This window comes from Ctenopharyngodon idella, chromosome 5 (assembly GCF_019924925.1).
Source record: "Ctenopharyngodon idella isolate HZGC_01 chromosome 5, HZGC01, whole genome shotgun sequence".
In the NCBI taxonomy this organism is placed as follows: domain Eukaryota; kingdom Metazoa; phylum Chordata; class Actinopteri; order Cypriniformes; family Xenocyprididae; genus Ctenopharyngodon; species Ctenopharyngodon idella.
Window position 1 is genome coordinate 35,720,625 of NC_067224.1, and position 22,572 is coordinate 35,743,196.

The 22,572-nt window shown below is 36.7% G+C and overlaps 1 protein-coding gene across 1 annotated transcript; it reads left to right on the plus strand.

Moving 5' to 3' along the window:
* Positions 1–12,998: 12,998 nt before the first annotated feature.
* Positions 12,999–21,009, plus strand: si:dkey-1k23.3 (heat shock protein 67B1). Its single transcript, XM_051894250.1, has 4 exons — positions 12,999–13,383; positions 18,637–18,700; positions 19,295–19,415; positions 20,287–21,009. Exons 1-4 carry the CDS (start codon positions 12,999–13,001, stop codon positions 20,830–20,832), a joined length of 1,116 nt encoding a protein of 371 aa, XP_051750210.1. The 3' UTR covers positions 20,833–21,009.
* Positions 21,010–22,572: the final 1,563 nt, after the last annotated feature.

Genomic DNA, 22,572 nt, shown 5'->3' on the forward strand with positions numbered 1-22,572 from the left:
GATGGGTCCTTAACGCAAACTGCGGACAATTACATTGTTAACTACGTGGCACAAGCTGATTGGTTCCTGTTGCAGTGGCAGCCAATGAGCTTGCTGCTCAACATAGTTGGTCAGTGTTTGCTGTAACAGTTTCAAAGTTTCTCTGAAACCCTCCACCTTCCCCAGCTCCACCTGTATAGATCTGCTATTGGTAATTTTATTTATGCTATTTTTGCAGCAGCATGTCTTACATGCTCACAGCAGTGTGTTGTGTATGTATTGGCAGTAGCAAGTCTCTGTATTCCGCCAAGACCAAATACATTAACACTGTCATATCTATTACCATGCTAAACTCTTCTGAAAGCTGTCATGATATAAATTCATTTTAATAATCATTTTGAATAAGTTTAAAAGATATAGTCATATTGTGATACTCATTTAATATCATGTATGAAAAAGCAAATCACAAATGAGATCTCTTTAATGCCTCGTTCTCTAGATAATAATTAGGGCTGCACGATATTGGAAAAAACTGACATTGCGATATTTTGTTTTTCTGTGATATATATTGCGATATGAAAAAAAAAAAAATCAACAGATGACTTGAATAGCTCTATTTGGAAAGAATGAATCATTCTAGGATGATTGTGGTGATTTTGTAGGTGAGTGAATATGCACAGAAAATAATGAACAAATTACAAGCATAGATAAATATAATAGAACAAAGATACAAATGAAAGAAACAGTGTTTTATATTTTTCAGGTAAGCCTAACAGTATTCTGGTACAGAAATTGAATAATCAAGTGTAAAATAACACTTCATAGTCTTCACTTTATAAATTAAACATAATTAATCTGTGTCAAAACTACAAAAGTGATTTTTGTCATTCTGTTGTTTGACTAACATTCATGACACAGAAAGCAGCAGGGCTACTGTCACTTTTAAGACTGAATGCGCGGACCCAAAATACTGTTACACATCTGGTTTTCTTTCTCAACAACTGTGTTTACGAGGATTCTCTATGTTTTACGTGTATTATGACCCTTTTTTTGTTGCATGTTTGCGTTTACGTGCATCTGCACGGCTCTGTGTGTGTGTGTGTGCGCGCACGCGAAACAGCCGCATGTTCAGAATATAGATCTCTTTCGCATCTTCGTGCACCAAAATGGTTTAAAATCGCATGAATGTTTAAACTGACACTGTCAAATGATAAACTTTAATTGTATGATGGTCAAACTTCGCAATTAATCTGAGAATCGGGTGGGTTTTGAACCGTGGTGTCTGGTCCGTACGGATTAATGATCCCTATACTTGACATCGCACATCCTGCGATGTGACTATCGTGGATGCGCACATCGCGATTTCGATGCTAAAACAATATATCGTGCAGCCCTAATAATAATGCGATTAAATGGGTAGCTAATGGACACATTTGCTCAAGTCTCTGGACTGTCAGACCCTAGTGATCTAATGTTTTCTCAAGATCTCAAAAAGGTTAAAAGGTTATCTAGCAGATATATAGAGTGCTGCAAGGATGACATTTTTGTAGGCCAAAACCTAGAAACCTAAACCTTTTTTAGTACTTCTGGTTCCATTGTCCAAAAGTTAATGGGTTTTTTGATTGAAGTTTTAGTTAAATGCCTGAATTAAGGTCTTTCTTGTTTTATTCTACCACATAAAATATATCAGTAACAACTCCTGTGATTTTTTTAATGAACAGGTAACATACACTGAACAGGTAAACTATTCTAACTCAAACATACCAACTTGTAGATTTTAAACAAAGACTGAAAAAGCTTACTGATGGTGATACTGAAGTCATGCAACCATAGTGTAGTTGGTTTATAGCCTACATTTAACTTTTAACTGCTTGCGATTGTATTTAAGCTTCAAAATTCATAACAATCCCTGCAGCACTCTATTAACAATAATAAGTTGTTTTTTTTTAAATGACTACATCAGCTACATATTTTATCAAGGCCAAAAGTAGAAATAACAAAATAACTAAAGCAATATTGAACCAAAAAACACTTGAAATGTGTGTGTGACCTCATCCTCTTGCGACTCTTTCATTGAATGCAGCCACAATAATTGCATTTTTCCTTTAAAAAATGCCAGTCTTCATGAGAATGAGTATGAATATTTCAGCACGCTTGGCTAGGGTCGTGTCTGTCATAAATGTCAACCATTTTGTGATGCACAAAAAGAGGAGGAGAGAAAGAGAGTGAGACAGAGACACACAGCTCTCTTGCCTGTGGTGAGACCGTGTTAAATTCCCCACAAACAAAATGCCATTGGTGATGCCTGCCAGGTTTGAAACCATAGCCGCTGGGCAAGACGCATAAGACGCTGAGAGTGGGGTGGAGAGGAAGGACAGATAATAATAGGTCTTGCTGCAAGGACTCACAGTTTAGCATTGAAATTACTGGTTACATATGAATTAATCACAGCTGTGCTGGTGTCATCAGATAAATGAACTCAAACATTATACTAAAATGCCAGTACTGGCATTATGACTTCAGAATTTCATTATTGATAGACTTTTGTGTTCTTTTGTGCAGGTGTTCTTTTTGTGCTAAATTTTAAAGCTTCTGTCAAAATGTTTTGTTTGATTAAATGATCAATGTAAATAAGGATTTCTATGTAGGCACATGACTACAAAAAAGCTATTGAACATTTCCAGCATTATTGCATATAGGACAAAAAGATATTGTTCTTTGAATACACATAAACACCTAGAGGGGCATGTTGTCTATAATGTCTATAATGACAGTGTCTTAATTACTAAATATAAGAAATACTGTATGTATGCTATTTCGGGATTTGTAAAGTCATTAAACAAATCTAAAAAGGCATAATCATATTTTATGAAAACATACATATTCATTATACATACAGTAAGCAATCAAGTGATTTGGCAGCTCTTAACTAGAGCATCTGTGAATGCTGCTTTCTGGAGATAAACTGCACCAGCACATTGATGCAGACATAAACAATAATTATGCACAGTAGGAATCCCAACCTTGTGCGGCATAAATGTTTTCGAAGAACCGTGTCCTCTCTTTTCCGTGACCGAGGACACTTTGGTACCCATTTCTAGGGAAAAAACGAAACAAAAAACAATAAGATTGCTTATAAATTGTTTACAGATACATAAACAGCTCTCAACATAGGGATTGTTATGTCATTGCTTTTTTTTTTTTTTGGCCTAGCCAATATTATCACTGATCCACCACAAAAAAAATAAATAAAAAAAATCCCTTAATCATCCATCACAATGGGTAAAACCAAAGAATATAGTTCTAATGTGCAGCAAAATATTGTTGAGCTTTACAAAACAGAAAATGGCTGTAAGAAAATAGCTAAAGCATTGAAAATTACCATTTCCACCATCAGGGTTATAATTCAACTGTTCCAATCAACTGGAGAAGTGGAGATGTTACAAATCTGCCTAAAAGAGGACATGTGTCTATATTGTCTTAAGGATCTCAGTCTCCAAGGATCACAGCTGGAGAATTGCAAAAATTAATTGAGTCTTGGGGTCAGAAAGCCTCAAAAAATAATATCAAACAGCACTGTCACGTGTAGTCAAACACACATGAGTCAAAGATGAAACTAAGAGCTTTTTGGCAGCAAACACACAAGATGGGTTTTTTTCTGAACACAGGTATAAAAGAGTACCCCAATGCATAATTTTGTGGGCCTATTTTTCTGCTGGAGGTCCTGGACATCTTGTTCAGATACATGGCATCATGTACTCTATTAAATACAAACCGATAAAAACTCAAAACCTGACTGCTTCTGCTAGATGCCATGGCCATCCCAGTCCCCTGACCTAAACCCTATAGAAAATGAGTGGAGTGAACTGAAGAGGAGAAGCACCAACATCGATCTGGGAATCTGAAGGATCTGGAGAGATTCTGTGTGCAGGAATGGTCTCTGATCTCTTGTCAGGTGTTCTCCAAACTCATCAGGCATTATAGGTGAAGACTCAGAGCTGTTATCTTTGCAAAAGGAGGTTGCAAAAAGTATTGAATAAAAGGGTGACAATAATTGTGGCCAACGTGTATTAAAGAAAACATTTATTTTATGAGATCCTATATATAGAGATTCTATGAGATATATATATATATATATATATATATATATATATATATATATAATGTTATATATGTTATATAACAAAAATATAAATGTCATGTCTTTTTCAAAAAACTTTTACATTTGCTGTAATATCTAGACATAATGCTACCTTTATATCTTCATGACTGCTATAAATATACATAAATACACTTTTAAACTTAACTTGAATAAATACACTTAATAAACTTTACCTTGATGATATATTTAAATCAACAAAATTGCCAACAAAAGTTTTCAAATTTTTTTAATTTTCTCATTTTCAATGCATACAAACCTATAATCATTGTGTGTAAGATGTACTGACACAACACTGGCCTGATGGTCCAAAACTCTTTGGCCATTCTTATTGTTTAGCCCTTCTAAAATTAAAATATTTTAGCAACAGCTCATAAATGCAAAATAGGCAAGCAACCATAAAATGAGGGCATGTGCTCTAAAATGACCCCTTGAAGTTAATGTAATGTGACCAGCTAGAGATGGGCACAATTCTCAGAACGTGACATTCCACATCGAACTTGCACCTATTCGCACAGCGAATCAGCTGACTTTAATTAACATGTTTGTTTGCACCTATGCTGTGTGCCGTCTCATACTTTTCACTCAGCTGCAGAAAGAGGACCAGTGTGTGGAGATATAATCATTGGGTATGTGTGAGAGTATGGCTGATAAAGCCTCACACCTCGTTTTCCTGTGAAGAATGTGGAGGGGTTTCGTGAACGAGATTGTCATCAGCTTCAGAGTTCTCCTCCTTTGGTGCCTAATAGAAAAAACACAAGTCATTTCAGGATGATTTTACAGCCAGCACAGTTGCATAGAAATGAGAATTAAAATACAGCCCACAAATCCAAAGATGTGACATTACGACACAAGAGTTCATTACAGACAAAGTGCTTAAAGTTTTTCCTCACTTAGTGATAATGAAGTTCTGAGAAAATTATCTCAGGCTTTGTCAGAGATGTTGTAAAGGGAGTTAGCTGCAGTTTTCCAATTTAATACAAAATCATTCACCACAAATTATATAATAAGCATAACAGCTGAAAAATCAACATTAATTTCAGAATCTTAGGCCCAGTTTCACAGACAGGGCTTAGATTAATTCAGGATTAGGCCTTAGTTCAATTAGGACATTTAAGTAGCTTTTATAAATGTGCCTTAGACAATAACATTACTGCAACAAGCCAATTATGTTTAATAAGCCGACAACGAACGTGGTCATGTAAACGCGGTAACCCGTTTTCTTTTATCGGAGTAAGGTCATAAACGGCTTAAGCATAAACTGGTCGGAACAGGTAGTTTTTTGCCTCTTACCCCAATTTCGTGCTGCATGTAAACGCATTAACCTTATTGAAGTGGGTGATACGTGACAGAAACGCATCCCTAGTGCAGATTTAAACGTATCCAGACAGAGCGAGCGTTTTGCAGGAAAGGAAGAAGGAAATATCACAAACGCAGACTCTTTCAAGACCCAGAAAATTGTAAAAATGTCTTCTCATCTCTCATGCAGCAGAAGTAAAAGTGGTTCAGTCAAAACGCTGCATCTGTAACTGCATGAGAGGATAATACATGAGCCGTAAGTTTCTCGCTAACATATTGCAAGCTTTATTTAACATCACAGCTGACATAACATATGGAATACTCGGAGTCAGATAGGCAAATTATTATTTTTGACATCACTACAGGGAAATAACCCGATTTATTAATAAAGTCATGTAAACGCGGTTTACTTGCGTTGTCAGTTTACTGGTTTGCATGTAAATGGGGAAAACTAGTTATTTCAATAAGCTGATATTTGTGAGTTATCAGCTTACTGGTGTGCATGTAAACATGCATATTTTTCCCAAATATCTTCTTTTTGTGTTCAGCAGAACAAAGATATTTATACAGGTTTGGAACAACTTGAGGGTGAGTAAATGACGACAACTATCCCTTTAAATGAACATCTAACAAAACATTTAAGTTAAAAATAGAATTTTTGCACTAATGTGTTGAGAACATTATTAAAGACCATATAAGTTTGAACAAACTTTTAACTAACTTTGAACGAATGATTAATGTTACTAACTTACTGATGAATGTTTGTTCATAACTTTGAGAGAACCTAGCCAGAACGTTAGCCAAAGTTCTGAGAGCATTTTCTGTTAGCTGGGTTTAAATCTCAGATTTTGACTGTGGTCTCAGACTTTTGGACCCCAGTGAATACTGTGGCATTGTGCTCCCCTTCTCAGTCTCTTTTATCCTATCAAATTCTGTCTATATTATCTCTGGAACAGAAGTAGAAAAAGAGACAGAGTTTAGAGACAGAGGCTGAAAGAACGTGTCCTTTCTCGGGCAGAGGTCTCTGCTCCGGCTGCTCCCTCACTCATGTCCTCCATGCCCTTGTCCACATCCTCCCTCTCCCCTGCTGATAGATGATCTCATTTGCAGTAAATCTGCTTGTGTCTGAGCCAGACATGCCAGAGAGCTCTGCCTCCACTGACGGCATACTGTTCTACCCCTACTGGGCCTAAAGCCACAACATTTGAGCCGCATTTAAACACAGTTTAAGGAACTGTTTCCTTAAATTTTCCTTAAGAGCAAATCAACTTCACACTGACCATGCTTGGTCACTAAAAACAACATAATATGTTCAATAGGACCATAATCAAGAATGGTTTATGGATTATGTTGACACAGTTAATGCAATTTGATATTTAATCTATAGCTTTGTGGAGCGGGATTTTGAACCAATGAGACTATTCATGAGCGCTGCTCATAGTGCAATGTACAAAAAACTCAGATATACATGGAAGAGAGAGTTTTACAGCTTTTATTTATCTTTTTATAATTGGAAGTTGAAGTCCAACAACAAATAATTTGTCTATCCAGCCTGAAAGCCAGAGGGCTGAGGAATCATAACCAATCAGAATATAGGCCTTTTTGATGTACAATATACACCAAAGGTGGGTCGCAAGCTTTATAGGCTTAACTTCTAAAAGAGAGGATGGATCAAGGACGGATTACGGACCATGACGATGGAACCAGAGCCCTTGGGCCTCCAGCTGAGACACTCTATTGCAGCTTTACTGTGGTAGGCCTACAATGATATCTCTTTTAGAAAGTATTACACACAAGGTCATGTTCATTCTCTAATGTTGATTATTCTGATTCAGTTAAATTATTTTGTTTGCATGGTTCATGCAAATAAACGATTCATTGATCAAATAAACGATGGCTCTACAGTGCGTGCGACTAATGATAAAATATTTGGACAGTGCCATGAGTGACCTGACTGAAGCTCATGAATACAACTCCCAAAATGAAATCTACACTGTGCAACTGTTGCATTTAGCATTGCTTGCCTTTAGTCAACAGAGAAAGTGTGAAAAAAAGTTGTGTGCGACAGACTACACTTCATAGACATTGTGTTTTTGTGTATTTATGTTTACAAGGTGACAGGTTAAGATGGGATGCTAATGTTTCTTTGCAGCCTGTGAAATAAAAAACTGACTATCAGAATTAAGGTGTAAGGGCTGTAAATTAATGGGACTTTGGCCAAAATTGCCGTGAAAATTTGAGATGTGAGGGCAAAAATATTCCACTTTGAGTTCTTGTTTTTTATATTTATACATATGATAAAGTTATGCAATATTAAACAAGCAATAATGCTGTTTTTCTCAAATATAAGCACGATTCCAAATTTGATATTGATTTTATACAATACTTCAATACACAAGAAGTTAATATTAGTGACTTACATTTTAGACACAATATTGGTATTTTTGCTCTATTTCACCGACAAAAATAGTTCCAAAGCCAGAGCAGAACTGATGCACATCTCCAAGCAAAACACAGCGGTATTTCGTTGCTGAATAAAAATAATAAATTCAATGTCAATGATTCAATGACCCAAGACAGTGGCTGCATCCAAAATCGCATACTTCCCTACTATATAGTAGGCGAAAAACAGTATGTGACAAAAGAAGTATATTTCTATATGCAAAATTCATGCCACCTCTGAGCTGCATTAAACAGTTTAATGCCACTTCAGATACAGCTTCTTACAATGCAGACGGATTTATTTGAGACTGATTTCATGTATTGGCTCAGCTTTATAAATTAGTATAATTTTGTAAATGGTTTTAGTTGTATTAGCTGTATTTGATTTGTACAGTATGCAGTTCAATGCTGTCACGTTAATTTATATCCATATTGTTTTATGCCAGATAAACAGTTAGCAGTATCTATAGCTAAACATTTATAACGATACTGTCTCTATAGCTTCTTTTTCAAAAGGGTAGCTTTACTGTAGTTGAATTACTCTTAATGAGTAGCTTGTATACTGCCAAACTACAGTCTGAATGCTACACTACACTATAGGAATACTTTAACTTTATGCTTTAAAAACAAAATCATCTCCCTCTAGAATACATCAAAATACTCCTTTAGCAAATACAAACATGCATATGTTTGCTTCATTGCTTTTGAAAAATTAGCACACAGGTGGCAAATAAAAGCACACCACAGGAGCACAAAGGACATTTGTTTAGTCTATCCTTGGAGAAGCCTCACGCTACTCTGTTTCAACGCAAAAGGAATGTGTACAACAACGATTATGCAAGTAGAATGTTAATCAGACCATCTGGAAGAATGGTTTAAGAGCACTGCTGGAGTTGTCTGAAAACGCATGGTGGAAATATCATGACAGCAGCAGCACTACTTATAATCAGATAACAGCATTCCTTGCGTTACCGTTGCCATGCTATCTAATAACAATTCACATCACTGAGAACACTCAAAAGGAACCTGCCTCTACATGCCTAAACATATAATGATAATAAATGCAAAGCTCACAGCTCTAGCACTCATTCGACATTGTACATTCCAATGATGCACTAGGCTCTTTGCAGATCAGCGCGCTTTGCTTTACTGTTTAAGGCATGTAGTTATAGGAAGTGATGGCATTGCTCTGGCCCACTTCACAGGAGGAGTAATTGTGTTTCAAACGACAGGCTCTGCGTCACATTCATTACATCTGCGACGGTTGTGTAAAGCCACTGGGAGAAACACAGAGCCGTGCTGAACTCCTCAGCAGGACTGGAGAGCATCCTTCACTCTTTATAGCTACAAGACTCTATGGAACAGTCTGTCTCAACACAAGAGAAAGGAAGTGGGAAAGGGTGATGCCCTTATCACAGGTGATGCTGTCAGTGTCATTAATTTGCTCTGTATCCATGTCCAATAAGAGTAATTGGAGTACTTTAGGCCGAGGAACAAGACAGATGTGTATGGCCTACAGAAGTAAGGAGAGCTTGGACATTGTGCCATGGGAGAAAAAGTCTACACTAATCACATCAGAGTTAAAAAGGAAGGTAGTTAAGATTAAAAAAGGCTGAAACAGTGGGGAAAAACAGTTGAACTGATTTAACAAAAAGTAACCTAAGATCTGTCATGACAACTCTCTGAGTGTTTGGCATGGTAATGAATATGACAATGTTGATATGTTTGATATTGGTGGCTGGTACAGGACTTGCTACTGCCAATACAAACACGACACACTGCTGTGAGCAAGTAAGACATGCTGCTGCTGTACAATATAGCATACATGAATTACCCGTAGCAGATATATACAGGTGGAGCTGGGGAAGGTGGAGGGTTTCTGAAAAACGCACTGCAACTGCTACAGCAAACGCTGACCAGTATTTGAAGGTTAAGGAGTGAGCTCATTGGCTATTGATACAGCAGGAACGAATCAGCTGTGCCCTAAAGAGAATAATGTGAATGCAAGCAGATTGAGTTAAGGACCTATCAGCCTGCGCCATCTAGAGATTCATGACAGAACTTTGTGTTTACCTAAATAAGCAATTTTCCAAGAAATAATTTGTCCGTCCACACTGAAAGCAAATTTTTCGCCACTAGAAGTCGCCTAAACAAAGGCGTAGCTTGGGTTTGAGCATGGAATCTTGGGAAATGTCATCTTCACCTCACAGTCAGTGGAAAGAATCGGGATGGGACTCGAGCAGAAATCATGTTCATGGATGAGATTATTAACAGTACTGTAGTATGAAGCAGCGCAGGGCCACGTGATGTTGGAGCTGAACGAGGCCGCTGGAGCGAATGCTAATGAGACGAGCGTGACACACGTTTCGCAAGCAGCAGAACTTTTATTATGCCGCAGTCGCCTGCGCCACTTCTTCCGGTCAAGTGTATGAGGTAACACAGCGCTGTTTATCATATTAGATACATTTGACTGTGTTGAAAATGATGTTATAACGTTACTCTGTGCGTTCGCTCAACACACTGCAGTAAGCTAGATCAATTTTAGAATATCACATTAATAATGCTGGGTGGCTTGTGTTGATAAATGACATGCAATTAATTTTAAAGCGTATTGTATGATGGAGAAAAAGCTGCATTACTTAGCTACTTGACAAAGTATTGTTTTTCCCTGAGGCATGGTAAAAGCATGGTACTTTCGGAAAATCAAGAAAACTAGATTTAAACAATAAGACTAAACGTGTTGAGCTATATAACAATAATTCGTTTTCTGTCTATAAATGTAACCAAACAGTTGTTCCCTTCTGTAATAAAACATGTAATATATTAAAGCGCCTTTGGTGTTTCTATGGTTTCTACAAAATAAAAACGGAAACCTAGGGTAACGCAGATATGACGACATTGACAGGCGACTCCCGGACACATCCCATATCCTTGGTTAAAATCGTGATCTTGTCACCAATTATGAGCTATGTCGCGTTTTCTTTTTGACAAAAAAATAAATAAATAAAAAAATACTGACTCTGTTCAGCGTTTTTTTTTTTTTTTTTTTTAAACGGGTGATCATTCGCAGGTTTGGGGTTTAGCGTGTTGCATGTCAACCTTTCTCGCTAGTTACTAACCTATGCCACTCCCACACCATACATGCGTGACGCTTCAAAGTAGCTGGAGCAACTGCACAATTATCCAATTTGCCGGGAAAACCATCCCGTCAGGTCTAAAATATAAACACTTATAATAGGCTTACCATAGTGAATCAGGGAAAGACACATTTTGGAAGAAGGACTGATGATGTATTGACTCATTTAAATTGTGTTAATTTTGAACAAAAAAAGTTACAGCATTTACCTTTAAATTTTACCCTACATTCCACAGTCTTATTAGTATGCTTGTTATGTCTTGCATAAACCGCACTACCTTCTCTTCTTGTCCCAGATAATTCATGATAAGTTTCTTTGGTTTCAGGTGAAGTGACTCCAACACATCCTCATCGCAGCTCTGTCTGACTGAACTGTAGACTCTAGGGGTCAGTGGTTCCTGTCTGCGATGAAATCTCTCCCAAAACATCTCAAATTTATACGGTTTGTCAACCACACATGGTCCAGAATCTAAAGAGACATCGCTCTGAACTGCCATTTTCACTGTTTTAGGTTGAAAGAAGAAGATTCATCAGTCCATCAAAATTATAATGCATTATATACTATACATTTTGCAGTCAGAAATTATTGTTTATATAGCAATGATGCATTAAATTGATCAAAAGTGACAGGAAAGACTTTTACAAAAGATTTCTATTACAAATAAATGCTGTTATTTTAAACTTTCTATTCATCAAAGAAACCTGGGGAAAAAAATGGTTTCCACAAAAATATTAAGCAGTAACTTGTTTTCAACATTGATAATAAAAAGAGCAACCAAATCATCATTTTAGAATGATTTCTGAAGGATCATGTGACACTGAAAACTGGAGTAATAGCTGCTGAAAATTGCCATCACATGAATAAATTAGATTTTAAAATATATTAAAAAGGGAAAAAGCTATTTTAAACTGCGATATTATTTCACAATATTACTGTTTTACTGTATTTTTGATCAAATAAATGCAGCCTTGGTGAATATAAGAGATTTTCATACCTGACCCCAAACTTTTGAACAGTAGTTCAGATATATTTATATATAAAAGCAGCAGCAGTCTTCAACATAAAGCCTTGAGTTGGCAGCCTAATGTTGTCCCTTGGTCTCCAGTGGTAACAAGACAATTTAAAAACCAGTCTGTACCTGTCAGGGCCACAGTTTTTGAAGCCATGCTGGATGGATTATAAGTGCAGATGTGTATTACAGATATTGCTCAGGCCGTATTGCGTAGGTTTAAAATAACAAGCATCTTTTTAGTTCACTGAGTGAAATAGTATTTTATTATATATAAATTTAATTATATTGCACATCAGGTACAGACTCCAATATTCAGAATATTAAACAGAACCTGAACAAAACAATAAAGTGTTGAGCAAATATAATTGTGCAGTCAGCAGTACGCCTCTGCAGTCGGCACTGAGATTAATAAGGGTGAGTTGGCTGCACTGGGCCCATTAAAGAAAGGTCCTCTGTGCACTCGTTCATTCTGAATCCAGAAAATAAAGTTAACAAGCACTTAGACACCTTCACAACCTCTATATAGACACCTCAACACTTTAATAGTTTTTACAACACTATTAACGATCAGTTCAATAAAATCTCTTTGCCTGTCAGAGGCTAAGCAGGACTTCACTCAGGCTCATCAAACAGCTATTTGTTGCTTCCTCTTCAGATCTATAAATATCCTTAATTAGCATCTCCCATAGAGCCCCTGCACCCCTCTGGTAGCAGATTGAACTACCTAGCCATCACTTCATCCCTACATTCTCTTCTGGTAGCATCATGGTTACTGCTTAGTAAGTGCTAAAACACAAAGACGCTATATAAATAGCGTCTGCAATGTCTACTGGCCACATTTGTCTTTGCTTTTACTGTGAAGTGATTCTCTACAGCATCTCTTTTTGTGTAGTCAGTGCATCTTTAATCTGACTGTTGCTGGACCTTCCAAACAAATTCTTCCTTACATCTTTTTTTTGATTTTCTCACTATGGCAGATGCTATCAAGTCACCATCCAGCCCTCAATATTGTCATGAGGTACCATGGAATCCCCTGAGCTACAGATGGCCCAGTGTAATCTTTAACCAGCATTTCGGCTTACCTCCGTTATTGGACCCCCGAGACCTCAGCTGGATCGAAGGCATCTTCAGGAGGCTGGGGACGTCGTCTTGGCCCGGGTACTTGCGCACACCCGTGTTCGCTCCCTTTACTCAGGCCTCAGGACAGCACATCTCTAAGCTGCACAGGGAGATGAGTGGAGGGGTGTCAGAAGTGGCTGGTGAGATTTGCAAGTGGAAAATTAGCTTGGATGTCAATCACTTCGCTCCCTCTGAGATCACGGTCAAAATACAGGATGGATTTTTGGAAATTGCAGGTATGGGTGATAAAGTGTACTATTCAATAGTATGCATTAAAGAGGATATCATTATATAGACATATATATATATATATATATATATATATATATATATATATATATATATATATATATATATATATATACATACATACACACAGGCTTGGGTGGGTTACAAATTACTTCATAAAAAAGTACTCAGTAACGTAATCCAAGTACCACAATATGAAAGTAATGTAATCCGATTACTTTTGGATTACTTCAAGGTCACAGAAAGAAAGAAAGAAAGAAAGAAAGAAAGAAAGAAATTGTGGGGGGGAGTAACAACCTTACTCAGGGTATCCACGGGGCATTAAAAAGCATTAAAAGTCATTAAATGGATTTTGCGAAAATTAAGGCCTTAAATGGCATTAAAAAGCATTACATTTTATTTCTACAGGCATTAACTTTTTTAGATAGTTTTGAAGAAAAATAATACTGCCAGTTTATTTTGAATAAAGCCTAAATAATTAATAACTTTGATTTGCTGTAGCAAAATATGTACATTGGTGTGATACGCACACGGAACCAGTTTGGCAATTGCCTCCGGCCGGTGCAAAATTGCCATAACGCCGGTTTGGACAGCGGCGGGCTGGGACCTGGAGACGGAAGGCTGCATCAGTCAACTTAGTGCCTTTTCAGACCCCTTTTGCAACTTTTTTCTAAGAAAGCGCGTTGTGACGAATATAGCGACTTGTTAACCTGATCTAGCTTCCGAGACGCCCTGGTACTACCGCAGGAGTGAGAGATCTTGCTTTTCTGCCGCAGGCGCACCTCTCTGGTCCAGCAGCGCATTCAGTTGAGGATGTGCGCTCTGTCAGAGAACAAATAAAATAGATACTATTGCTTCTAACCTGAGTGATCATTTTACGTGTACATATAGCCAAAATCACAGCAAATGTCTATCTTATGTGTATGGTGATTTTGTCAGACAACGTCTTGATTATAAATCAGGATTTTAGTGCTGGTTTAACATGTAAGGGCTCGAATTTTACTTTCCCGACTGGACAAGGACCTGATTAAAACGGCAATACAAAACAACAACAACAACAACAACAACAAAACACAGCAACTTGGGAATCACCAAAACGCGAGTGACTGATTTTATTGCATTTAGTGTTATTGGCGATCGATAGTGGATAATAATAGGCTGTATAATATAGGCTACTGACGATAACAAGGTTGTGCTGTTGAGGCTCGCGCACCATCTCGAGGATAAATGGAAACCTGAGCGAAGCGCACACAAAAAGAAACTTGGTTAAACATACTGCGGTAAAAATTCAAAATGTGGAGTTTTTATAACTTGATGCTGGTAAGCAAAACCACACGACCAAGAATGCTATTTTCCTAAATAGGCCACCATCACGATTAAAAACGTGACACTGATTTCATACAACAGTTCAATTAACAGGTAGTTAATATTACACTTACATTTTAGAAGGAACATTGACTGGTTTTGTTCTATTTTATCAGCGAAAATAGTTTCAAACAAAGATCACAGCAGGACCAAAGCGCAACACTCAGCCTTGTTTTCATTACTGAATGATTCAGCGTTTTGAACGAATCGGCCATTTGAATGAATCGTTTGAATGAATGAATCAATGACTCACTCATTAAGACGGTTATTTGCCGCCACCTACTGGTGGTTTAGTTTCATTTTTAAAAGTATCATTTCCCCCCCAACATTTCATATTTGTATTTTCAAAAAATATTTAAAACAATCCCATAACATTATTTAATGCAGTTGTAATCAATCAAAAATATGCAGATTTACATATGTCAAAGCTGCAATATTCTGAAAGGATATTGCTTCAGAACAAATTTATATTTCCACCACAAAAAACAAACAAACAAAAAAAACATTTCCAGACAAGCAACTGTTTTACTCATACAAGTTAATGACCGATTTACGTGTGTCCACATGAAAAGGCTTAATGTCGAGCCCTATATGTAATCTTAATGGGCCGCGTTTCAGTCACCATTTCATATTGAATGACAACAAAAACAGAAAAAATATTCAGATGAAAATTTTATTGGGAATTTGGCTGTATTAAAATATATTATGCGAATACTGTTCGCATTCGCATTCTGTCAAGTGTCAGCCCAACATTTGTTTGCTTCTCTGCTGCTACCCTTTTGCACACATAATATATTATATATATATATATATATATATATATATATATATGGCATTAAAAAAAAAAAAATGCCATTAAAAGGCATTAACCCTGTTACTGTAAATAAATTGCATTTTTAAATTTAATTTTAATTATTTCTTCTCAATTTCTGCAAGTTTTTAAATTTTATCCGTTCCATACTTTTTCGTTCCATATATATACATATATATATATATATATATAGCCTATATATATATGTGTGTGTGTGTGTGTGTGTGTGTATAAAGGGCTATTCAGACATCTAGTGGCTACAGCATGGTATTACAGATTATTGTTTTAGTCCTTTGATAAATAAAGTGTTTTCGTAGCTGGAAGGCAGAGTTTGCACTGTACAACCATGTCGTTTGCATTTTCGTCTTTGAAAACAAAATAGCAGCGAAATTTCCATGAATTGAAAGCGTTTTTCCCCATGGGCAGCATCGTTTCAACTAGCAGCAGTGATTCAATCTGCGTCTGAGGAGATTGTAGACATGTGTTATTTGCGCATGCACCAGCGGGTGGCTCACGTGAATCATCACTGGCAACAGAACCAGGAAATACTGTATAATCAAGCAGCGCTTAATATGGTGTTATTATGGCAAAATAATGATTTATTTAGTTTTAAATGAAACCATTGTAATCCTGATAGTATTCCCCTTTTTTTCAAAATGTAACTGTAATCTGATTACTACGTTTTTTGACGTAACTGTAACGAATTACAGTTACTGGATTACGTAACGCCGTTACAGTTACTCCACAACCCTATATATATATATATATATATATATATATATATATATATGGACAATTCCATGCAAAGGTCATCCTCACAGTGAAAAAAAAAAAAGTTTTTACCAAAAGAACAAAACCCTTTTTAAGTTGTCCATTTAGGTCTGTAATATACTGTATTAATGCTCTAACAGAAATTTTAAGAAAATTGCCTTGTTTATCCACAACATATGAGGTAAGCAACAATGCTTAAATTAAATTTTCAACCAACATTATTTCATGCTTTCAAAAAAGGGATTAAAGACCCCCCTTTTTTAACTTTATTTTAACAGTAAGCATTGTGCAGGGAGATGGAGACATGCCTGAGAAATAAATACACTCATTTTGTCATAACAGCACTGCCTGTTGAATTTACAAGGGCTATAATTAAGAGGTCACGATGCTTCAGTGCTGTTACATCTGTAACGTTTTTAATATTAAGTTTATGTCGTATAACAATTATAAATAAAAATAACTTGAAACTTTATATACAAAGCTAAATTATGTTTATGCTTATTAGGATTAACAAATCATCTCACTACTTTGCTCTGGACAACCATAATAAGCGTTAAGGACGCTTCATAATAAATCATATGCATATGACTTTGCTTATTTATATTGCTGTAATCTGTTTCAGGCTTACCATATATATCAGAACATATCCAGTAATCGCAATCTAATCAAATCAAATCTTTGTGCTTTGTTAGTTTTAATACGAAAAAACGTGTCAACTTTCAAATTCAGTCTACGGCTGCATCCGAAAACCTGCCCTATCAGGCAATGACTTGTAAGGCAGCTTTTGTGCATGAAGGCACCTAACAAAACTGATTTCAGACAGACTTCTGAGGCAGCTTAACAGTTTAATTAATGATCTACCGCAAAATAGCGCGAGCTTTGGTGAGAACTAAACAAATATTTAATTAATACAGTGGTTATATCTCGCTAGAATGACATCAAAATTGCAAAATGTTGGTCAAAAACATACATTTACACACAAACTGACCAGCAAAAGCAACTTTCGGACGCCATCTTTATTTTTCTAGCTCAACTGTCACAGAATGGAAAGCACAGGATTGTGGGATATCAAAGGCAGTGAAGGATACATCTATGCTGCCTTCAAAAATCAATCAGATGAAGGTATCTCAGGAAACAGGAAGTGAGACTAACATTGGATTCTTATGTGCCTTGATGCCTTCCTGCCTTGAAATGTGTCTGAAGAAGGCAGCATTTTCCAGTTTTCAGACGCAGCCTACTTCATATGTACACTTCAGGCAGCTCCATATACCACAATGCAACACGATTGTGACGTCACCGCACATCGCGTTTAATTTACCCCACCACAAACAACTCTATGATATATAATTTTAAAAAATATTTAATACACACACACATATACATAATATAGAATCCTGCATTAAACAATTTCGTAAGGGAAAAAAATAAATAATAAATCAGCTCCATATCGGATTCCAAGTGGTCAATTAGGACGTTCTAATAGAGTACCTCAGACGTGTTTTTGTATGCAAAACCCGGAAGCAAGTTAGCATTTTAGGACTTCCGGTTCCATCGCCCAGAAGTCAATGGGTTTTTTGAATGGGTTTTTGCTAAATCGCCTGAAATAAGGTCTGTGGTTAACAAAGCCTCTAAATATTTTCACATTTTGATCTATGACATAAAACACACCAGTTATAACCTGCTTGTGATTTTTTAAACCTTTATTGTGTCTTAAAAACGGTGGTTGCTAACAAGTTGCTAAAAGGGACTACTTCCTTTGGCGGGGACTTTAGACGTCATCATGACAAACAGGACCGTTTATAGCCTACTGTTAGCTTTTTACATGTGATGACTTTATTTAGGCTTCAAGATGTATAAATGTTGTGTTAACTTGTAAAGATTATCTTGATAGACAAAACGTGTAAGTGTCATAACCCTTTGTTAAACACAGAGCTTATTTTTTGCGATTTTCCAAAAGTCTATGGGAAAAATGCATAGGCTTTCGATTGAGGGAACCCGTGTTCTAAATAGACAAATAGGCCTATTCCAGTTTCACAATGAAAGATGCAATTTCAGCTTTCCAATTAAGTGTGAAATACCAAATTATACATGTAATTAGTCTTCAAAACAGAATAAGCCAGGAAATATTAAACAGTTAATAATTTATTAATAATTTACGAATATTTAATAATTCAGTATTTGTTTAATATATATTTTTTTAAATATTTAATATAATTTACAAAATATTCAATGCACTTCTTTAAGCTAAAGTTATTAACCGCAATAATTTTGTGTTAATATCTTTGATCCAAAGGAAAGCATGAAGAAAGGCAAGATGAGCACGGCTACATTGCTAGATGTTTTACAAGAAAATACAAGTAAGTTTTAACACGAACACTACACTATCTGAACTACTGTTCAAAAGGTTTGGGGCCAGTTTTGAAAGTCTCTTATGTTCACCAAGGCTGCGTTTATTTGATTAAATATACAGTAAAAACGGTAATATTGTGAAATATTATTACATTTCAAAATAACTGTTTTCTATTTTAATATATTTTAAATGTAATTTATTCCTGTGACGACAAAGCTGAATTTTCAGCATTATTACTCTAGTCTTCAGTGTCACATGATCCTCCAGAAATCATTCTGAAACATGTATTATTATTGTTTAATATTTTTGTGGAAACCATGATTGATTTTTTCTGGATTCTTTGATGAATAAAATGTTCAAAAGAACAGCATTTATTTATTAATTTATTTATTTGTAACATTATAAATGTCTTTCCTGTCACTTTTGATCAATTTAATGTGAATTTATTGCTGAATTAAAAAAAAAAAAAAAAAAAAAAACATTTAAACAGTAGTGTAACTCAATGTCTGTTTTATTCTGTTTTAGCATATTTTTCACTGTGCAATTGTGTCAAATTGTCACAAAGCAAATTTATAGATTTTTTTCTCACCACCGCCTATAGACTTCCAGAAGGTGTTGATGCTGAAAATCTCCAGTCGCTTCTGTCCACCGATGGGATCCTTACAGTGGAAGCACCATTACCCAGCATTCCCCTCCCTGCTGATGTCATTATCCCCATCCAGGTATTGACTGGTTCTGACAGCCATTTAATCTTTAATCATACAGTCTGAACTTATTCACTTACTCGAGCTCAAAATTAGGCACTTAGTGTTCTGGGTGGCATACATTGAACTTGTTTATAAGTTATTAAATGTGTCACCATTATATTTAAATGGTGGTTTCTGTCATTCATAGTGAAGTGGCACCGTTTTAGAAAAACTTTTCTAGGTAAATCCAAGGGTGAACACTAGCCATCCATTCTCCAGTACCTAATTGGTCTTGTATAATAGGTAGAGTAACTGTCATAAATGCTGTATTTTAGCCAGTCTAATGTTACAAAGCTGACAGCTATTTGCATTCACAGGGAAAAGTAGGGGGAAAAGGACATCTCAAAATGTATTATTTCAATTATTTTGTTTGTATTATATTAGAATGTGGTCATTCAAAAGAATTTGTCTTGCTTTAAAAACAGCAGATATTGTTTACCCGTTGAATGTCGTTTTCAACTTACGCCAATTTGCAGCACTGTTAAGCTGTGCCGTCATAACAGGCTGCAAAACAAAATGTTTTTTTTTTTTTACATTACAGCAAAAAGGATTTCAGAAATAATTAGAGGTGTACGATTCTACAATACCCCATAAACGTCAAATGCCAAAGTCGAAGTCAGTTTATAAATTAATCACCCTGCATTTCCAATTACCAGGCTCATAATTGTTCTAATAACCAACAAAGAGATTAAAGGCAAGCTCTTATTTTCCCGCAGGGGACGTATGGCCTTTCCTCATAACCCAGAAAATTAATCATTTTTTTGTACAGTGACCCTGGCATTTTAGGGTCTTGATTTGGCATTTAAGCTCTTGACTTCATTTGAAAACTGTTTCACGTTTGGCACAGGTGGAGATGGAGGCACAAACCGTAGGAGAAAAACAACAAGATGCCGACGAGCCTCAAGACGCCACTGAAGCCGAGGCTAAACCGGAATCATCTGAGGGAGAAATTCCCGAACCCTCTGTCTCAACTGAGCATCCTGAGGGCGAACGAGACCAGCAGACTGTGTCTGATGTAGATCCATCTAGTGAACCACAACCCCAGTCCACCACAGAAGCTGCAACAGGTGCCTTTGAGTCTGGAAGTGAGCAGGTTGGTGAACCCAGCGATGGCATAGAGAAGGACAAAGAAGTTGTTTTTCAAGAGGCGGTTGAGGGCATCGAGCAAGACACAGAGGAAGTCCATGAGTCTGCAGACAAGCCTCAGGCTCCAGAGACTCCAGACACCATCACCCCCGAGCAAGGAGAGCAGGCAGAGGTCATGCAGCCTCAGGAACTGGAGGGTGAAGACCCTGCTGTGACAGAAGATGAGCAATCAACCTTGGGGCAAACCCAGGAGGTGTTAAAACCTCAGCTGGAGCTCCAAAAGGAAATGGGTGTAGAGAAAATGTAGGCTACAAAAAAACAACATCCCCAGCTCTTTCCTTAGGCTACATCTACATTAATCCAGATGCGTTTGAAAATGGCATTTTCTCTGTTCACACTCCTGTTTTCAAGTGTTTTCCAAAAGTTTCTCATGCACAGTGAACACAGCAAAATCCCCAGAGTTAAACCAACTCTGCTTAGAGTACATATGGTCCCTCTCTAAATAGTGTTAAAGTAACACTGAAGCAGAGTTAAAGTCAGTTGTAGTTTTTGTTTCTCTCTTTTTTTAAGTGATTCTCCTTGTTAAAAGCAGGCGTTCATCACTAATGCTCAATCATCACTTAATTAATTGCTTAATTATTTCATTAACTTTAACTCTGCTTCAGTGTTACCTTAACACTATTTAGAGAGGGACCATATGTACTCTAAGCAGAGTTGATTTAACTCTGGGGATTTTGCTGTGAACCATTGGAAATGCTAAAATGATCTTACTGCGCATGTATAAAACGTAAAAAGCTCACGGAGATGATACCATACATAAAGTTCTTACGCTATTCTTCTGGCACGATAACTGGAGCATCCAGATCACACTCAATCGCCATTACATATATGGTCTAAAACACGATTTTGCCGCAGGACAGCAAGTACATTTTCTGTCATCTTTGCAGGAATGTAATATGAAGATTGTTCAAAGTAACATTTTTCTTAAGCAACACTGTGAAAGTGAATACAGTAGCACAAAGCAGGCACATACCGGTAAAAACATGGATATCTAACAGAACAATATGCGTCACATGACTAAACATGCATCATCATTTTTGGATACCTCCAGTGTTTTCAAATGTATCACCTTGGGAAATTGTCTTCAATAAGCTTCGTTTTCACAAGACAAAAACATTCAGTGTAAATGGAAGGCCAAGAGGAAAAAAAAATGTTTTCAAATGTATTCAGATTAATGTAGATATAGCCTTAGCCTCTTAATTCCCATAGATGTTTTTGAGTTTACTGTAACAAGCATCCTCTTAGCACTAATAAAGACCTGAGCAAGATTGTGTGAAGCTTCTTGTTGTGCTTTACAAAAACAAGAACGATTAATCAGTGAAAGCTGAGAAATGTTCTAACTTAGGTGACAGACGGAAATCTGTCACATTGGCACCTAGTTGACTTTTTGTTGTGCTTACAGAGATTTTACACAAATTATTTATGCAGTGAATATGGTTGCACATTACATCCCTTGAGTTCTAGTAAATAACTTGGATGGTTATGATGCCAGCTCCTCTTGAGCACGGTTATATTCGTGATTCATTAACCTCAAACCCTGAAAATTAGACAACGAGAGAGCTCAGATCGATTTGACGAGAAAAATCCAATGGGCAAACACATCAGTTAATCAGCAGTGGAGTACCGTTTTCTTCAATATTTTCTCTCCACATCCTTGTGGAGGAGATTGAAAGTGAGCCAAAGCGTTCGGAATAATCTCCACACTAATCTGTCACCCAATTACAGCCACCGTGCAGAGACAACTCCCATGGTGTCGCTCCCATACGCACACAGCCAATCTGCCATCCGAACACCCAGATGTGATAGAGGACAGAGGATTGTGAGACAGAGAGGAACGAAGGAGAGCATGATGCTTAATTTATTACTCGAAAACAACAGAAGGTTATATAAGTGAGATAAGCAAACAGGTGTAAAGCTGTAGGAGAAATAACGTCAGCTGTATCTGTAATGCAGCTCATTTATTAACTTGATAGAGATTTGCAGAGAG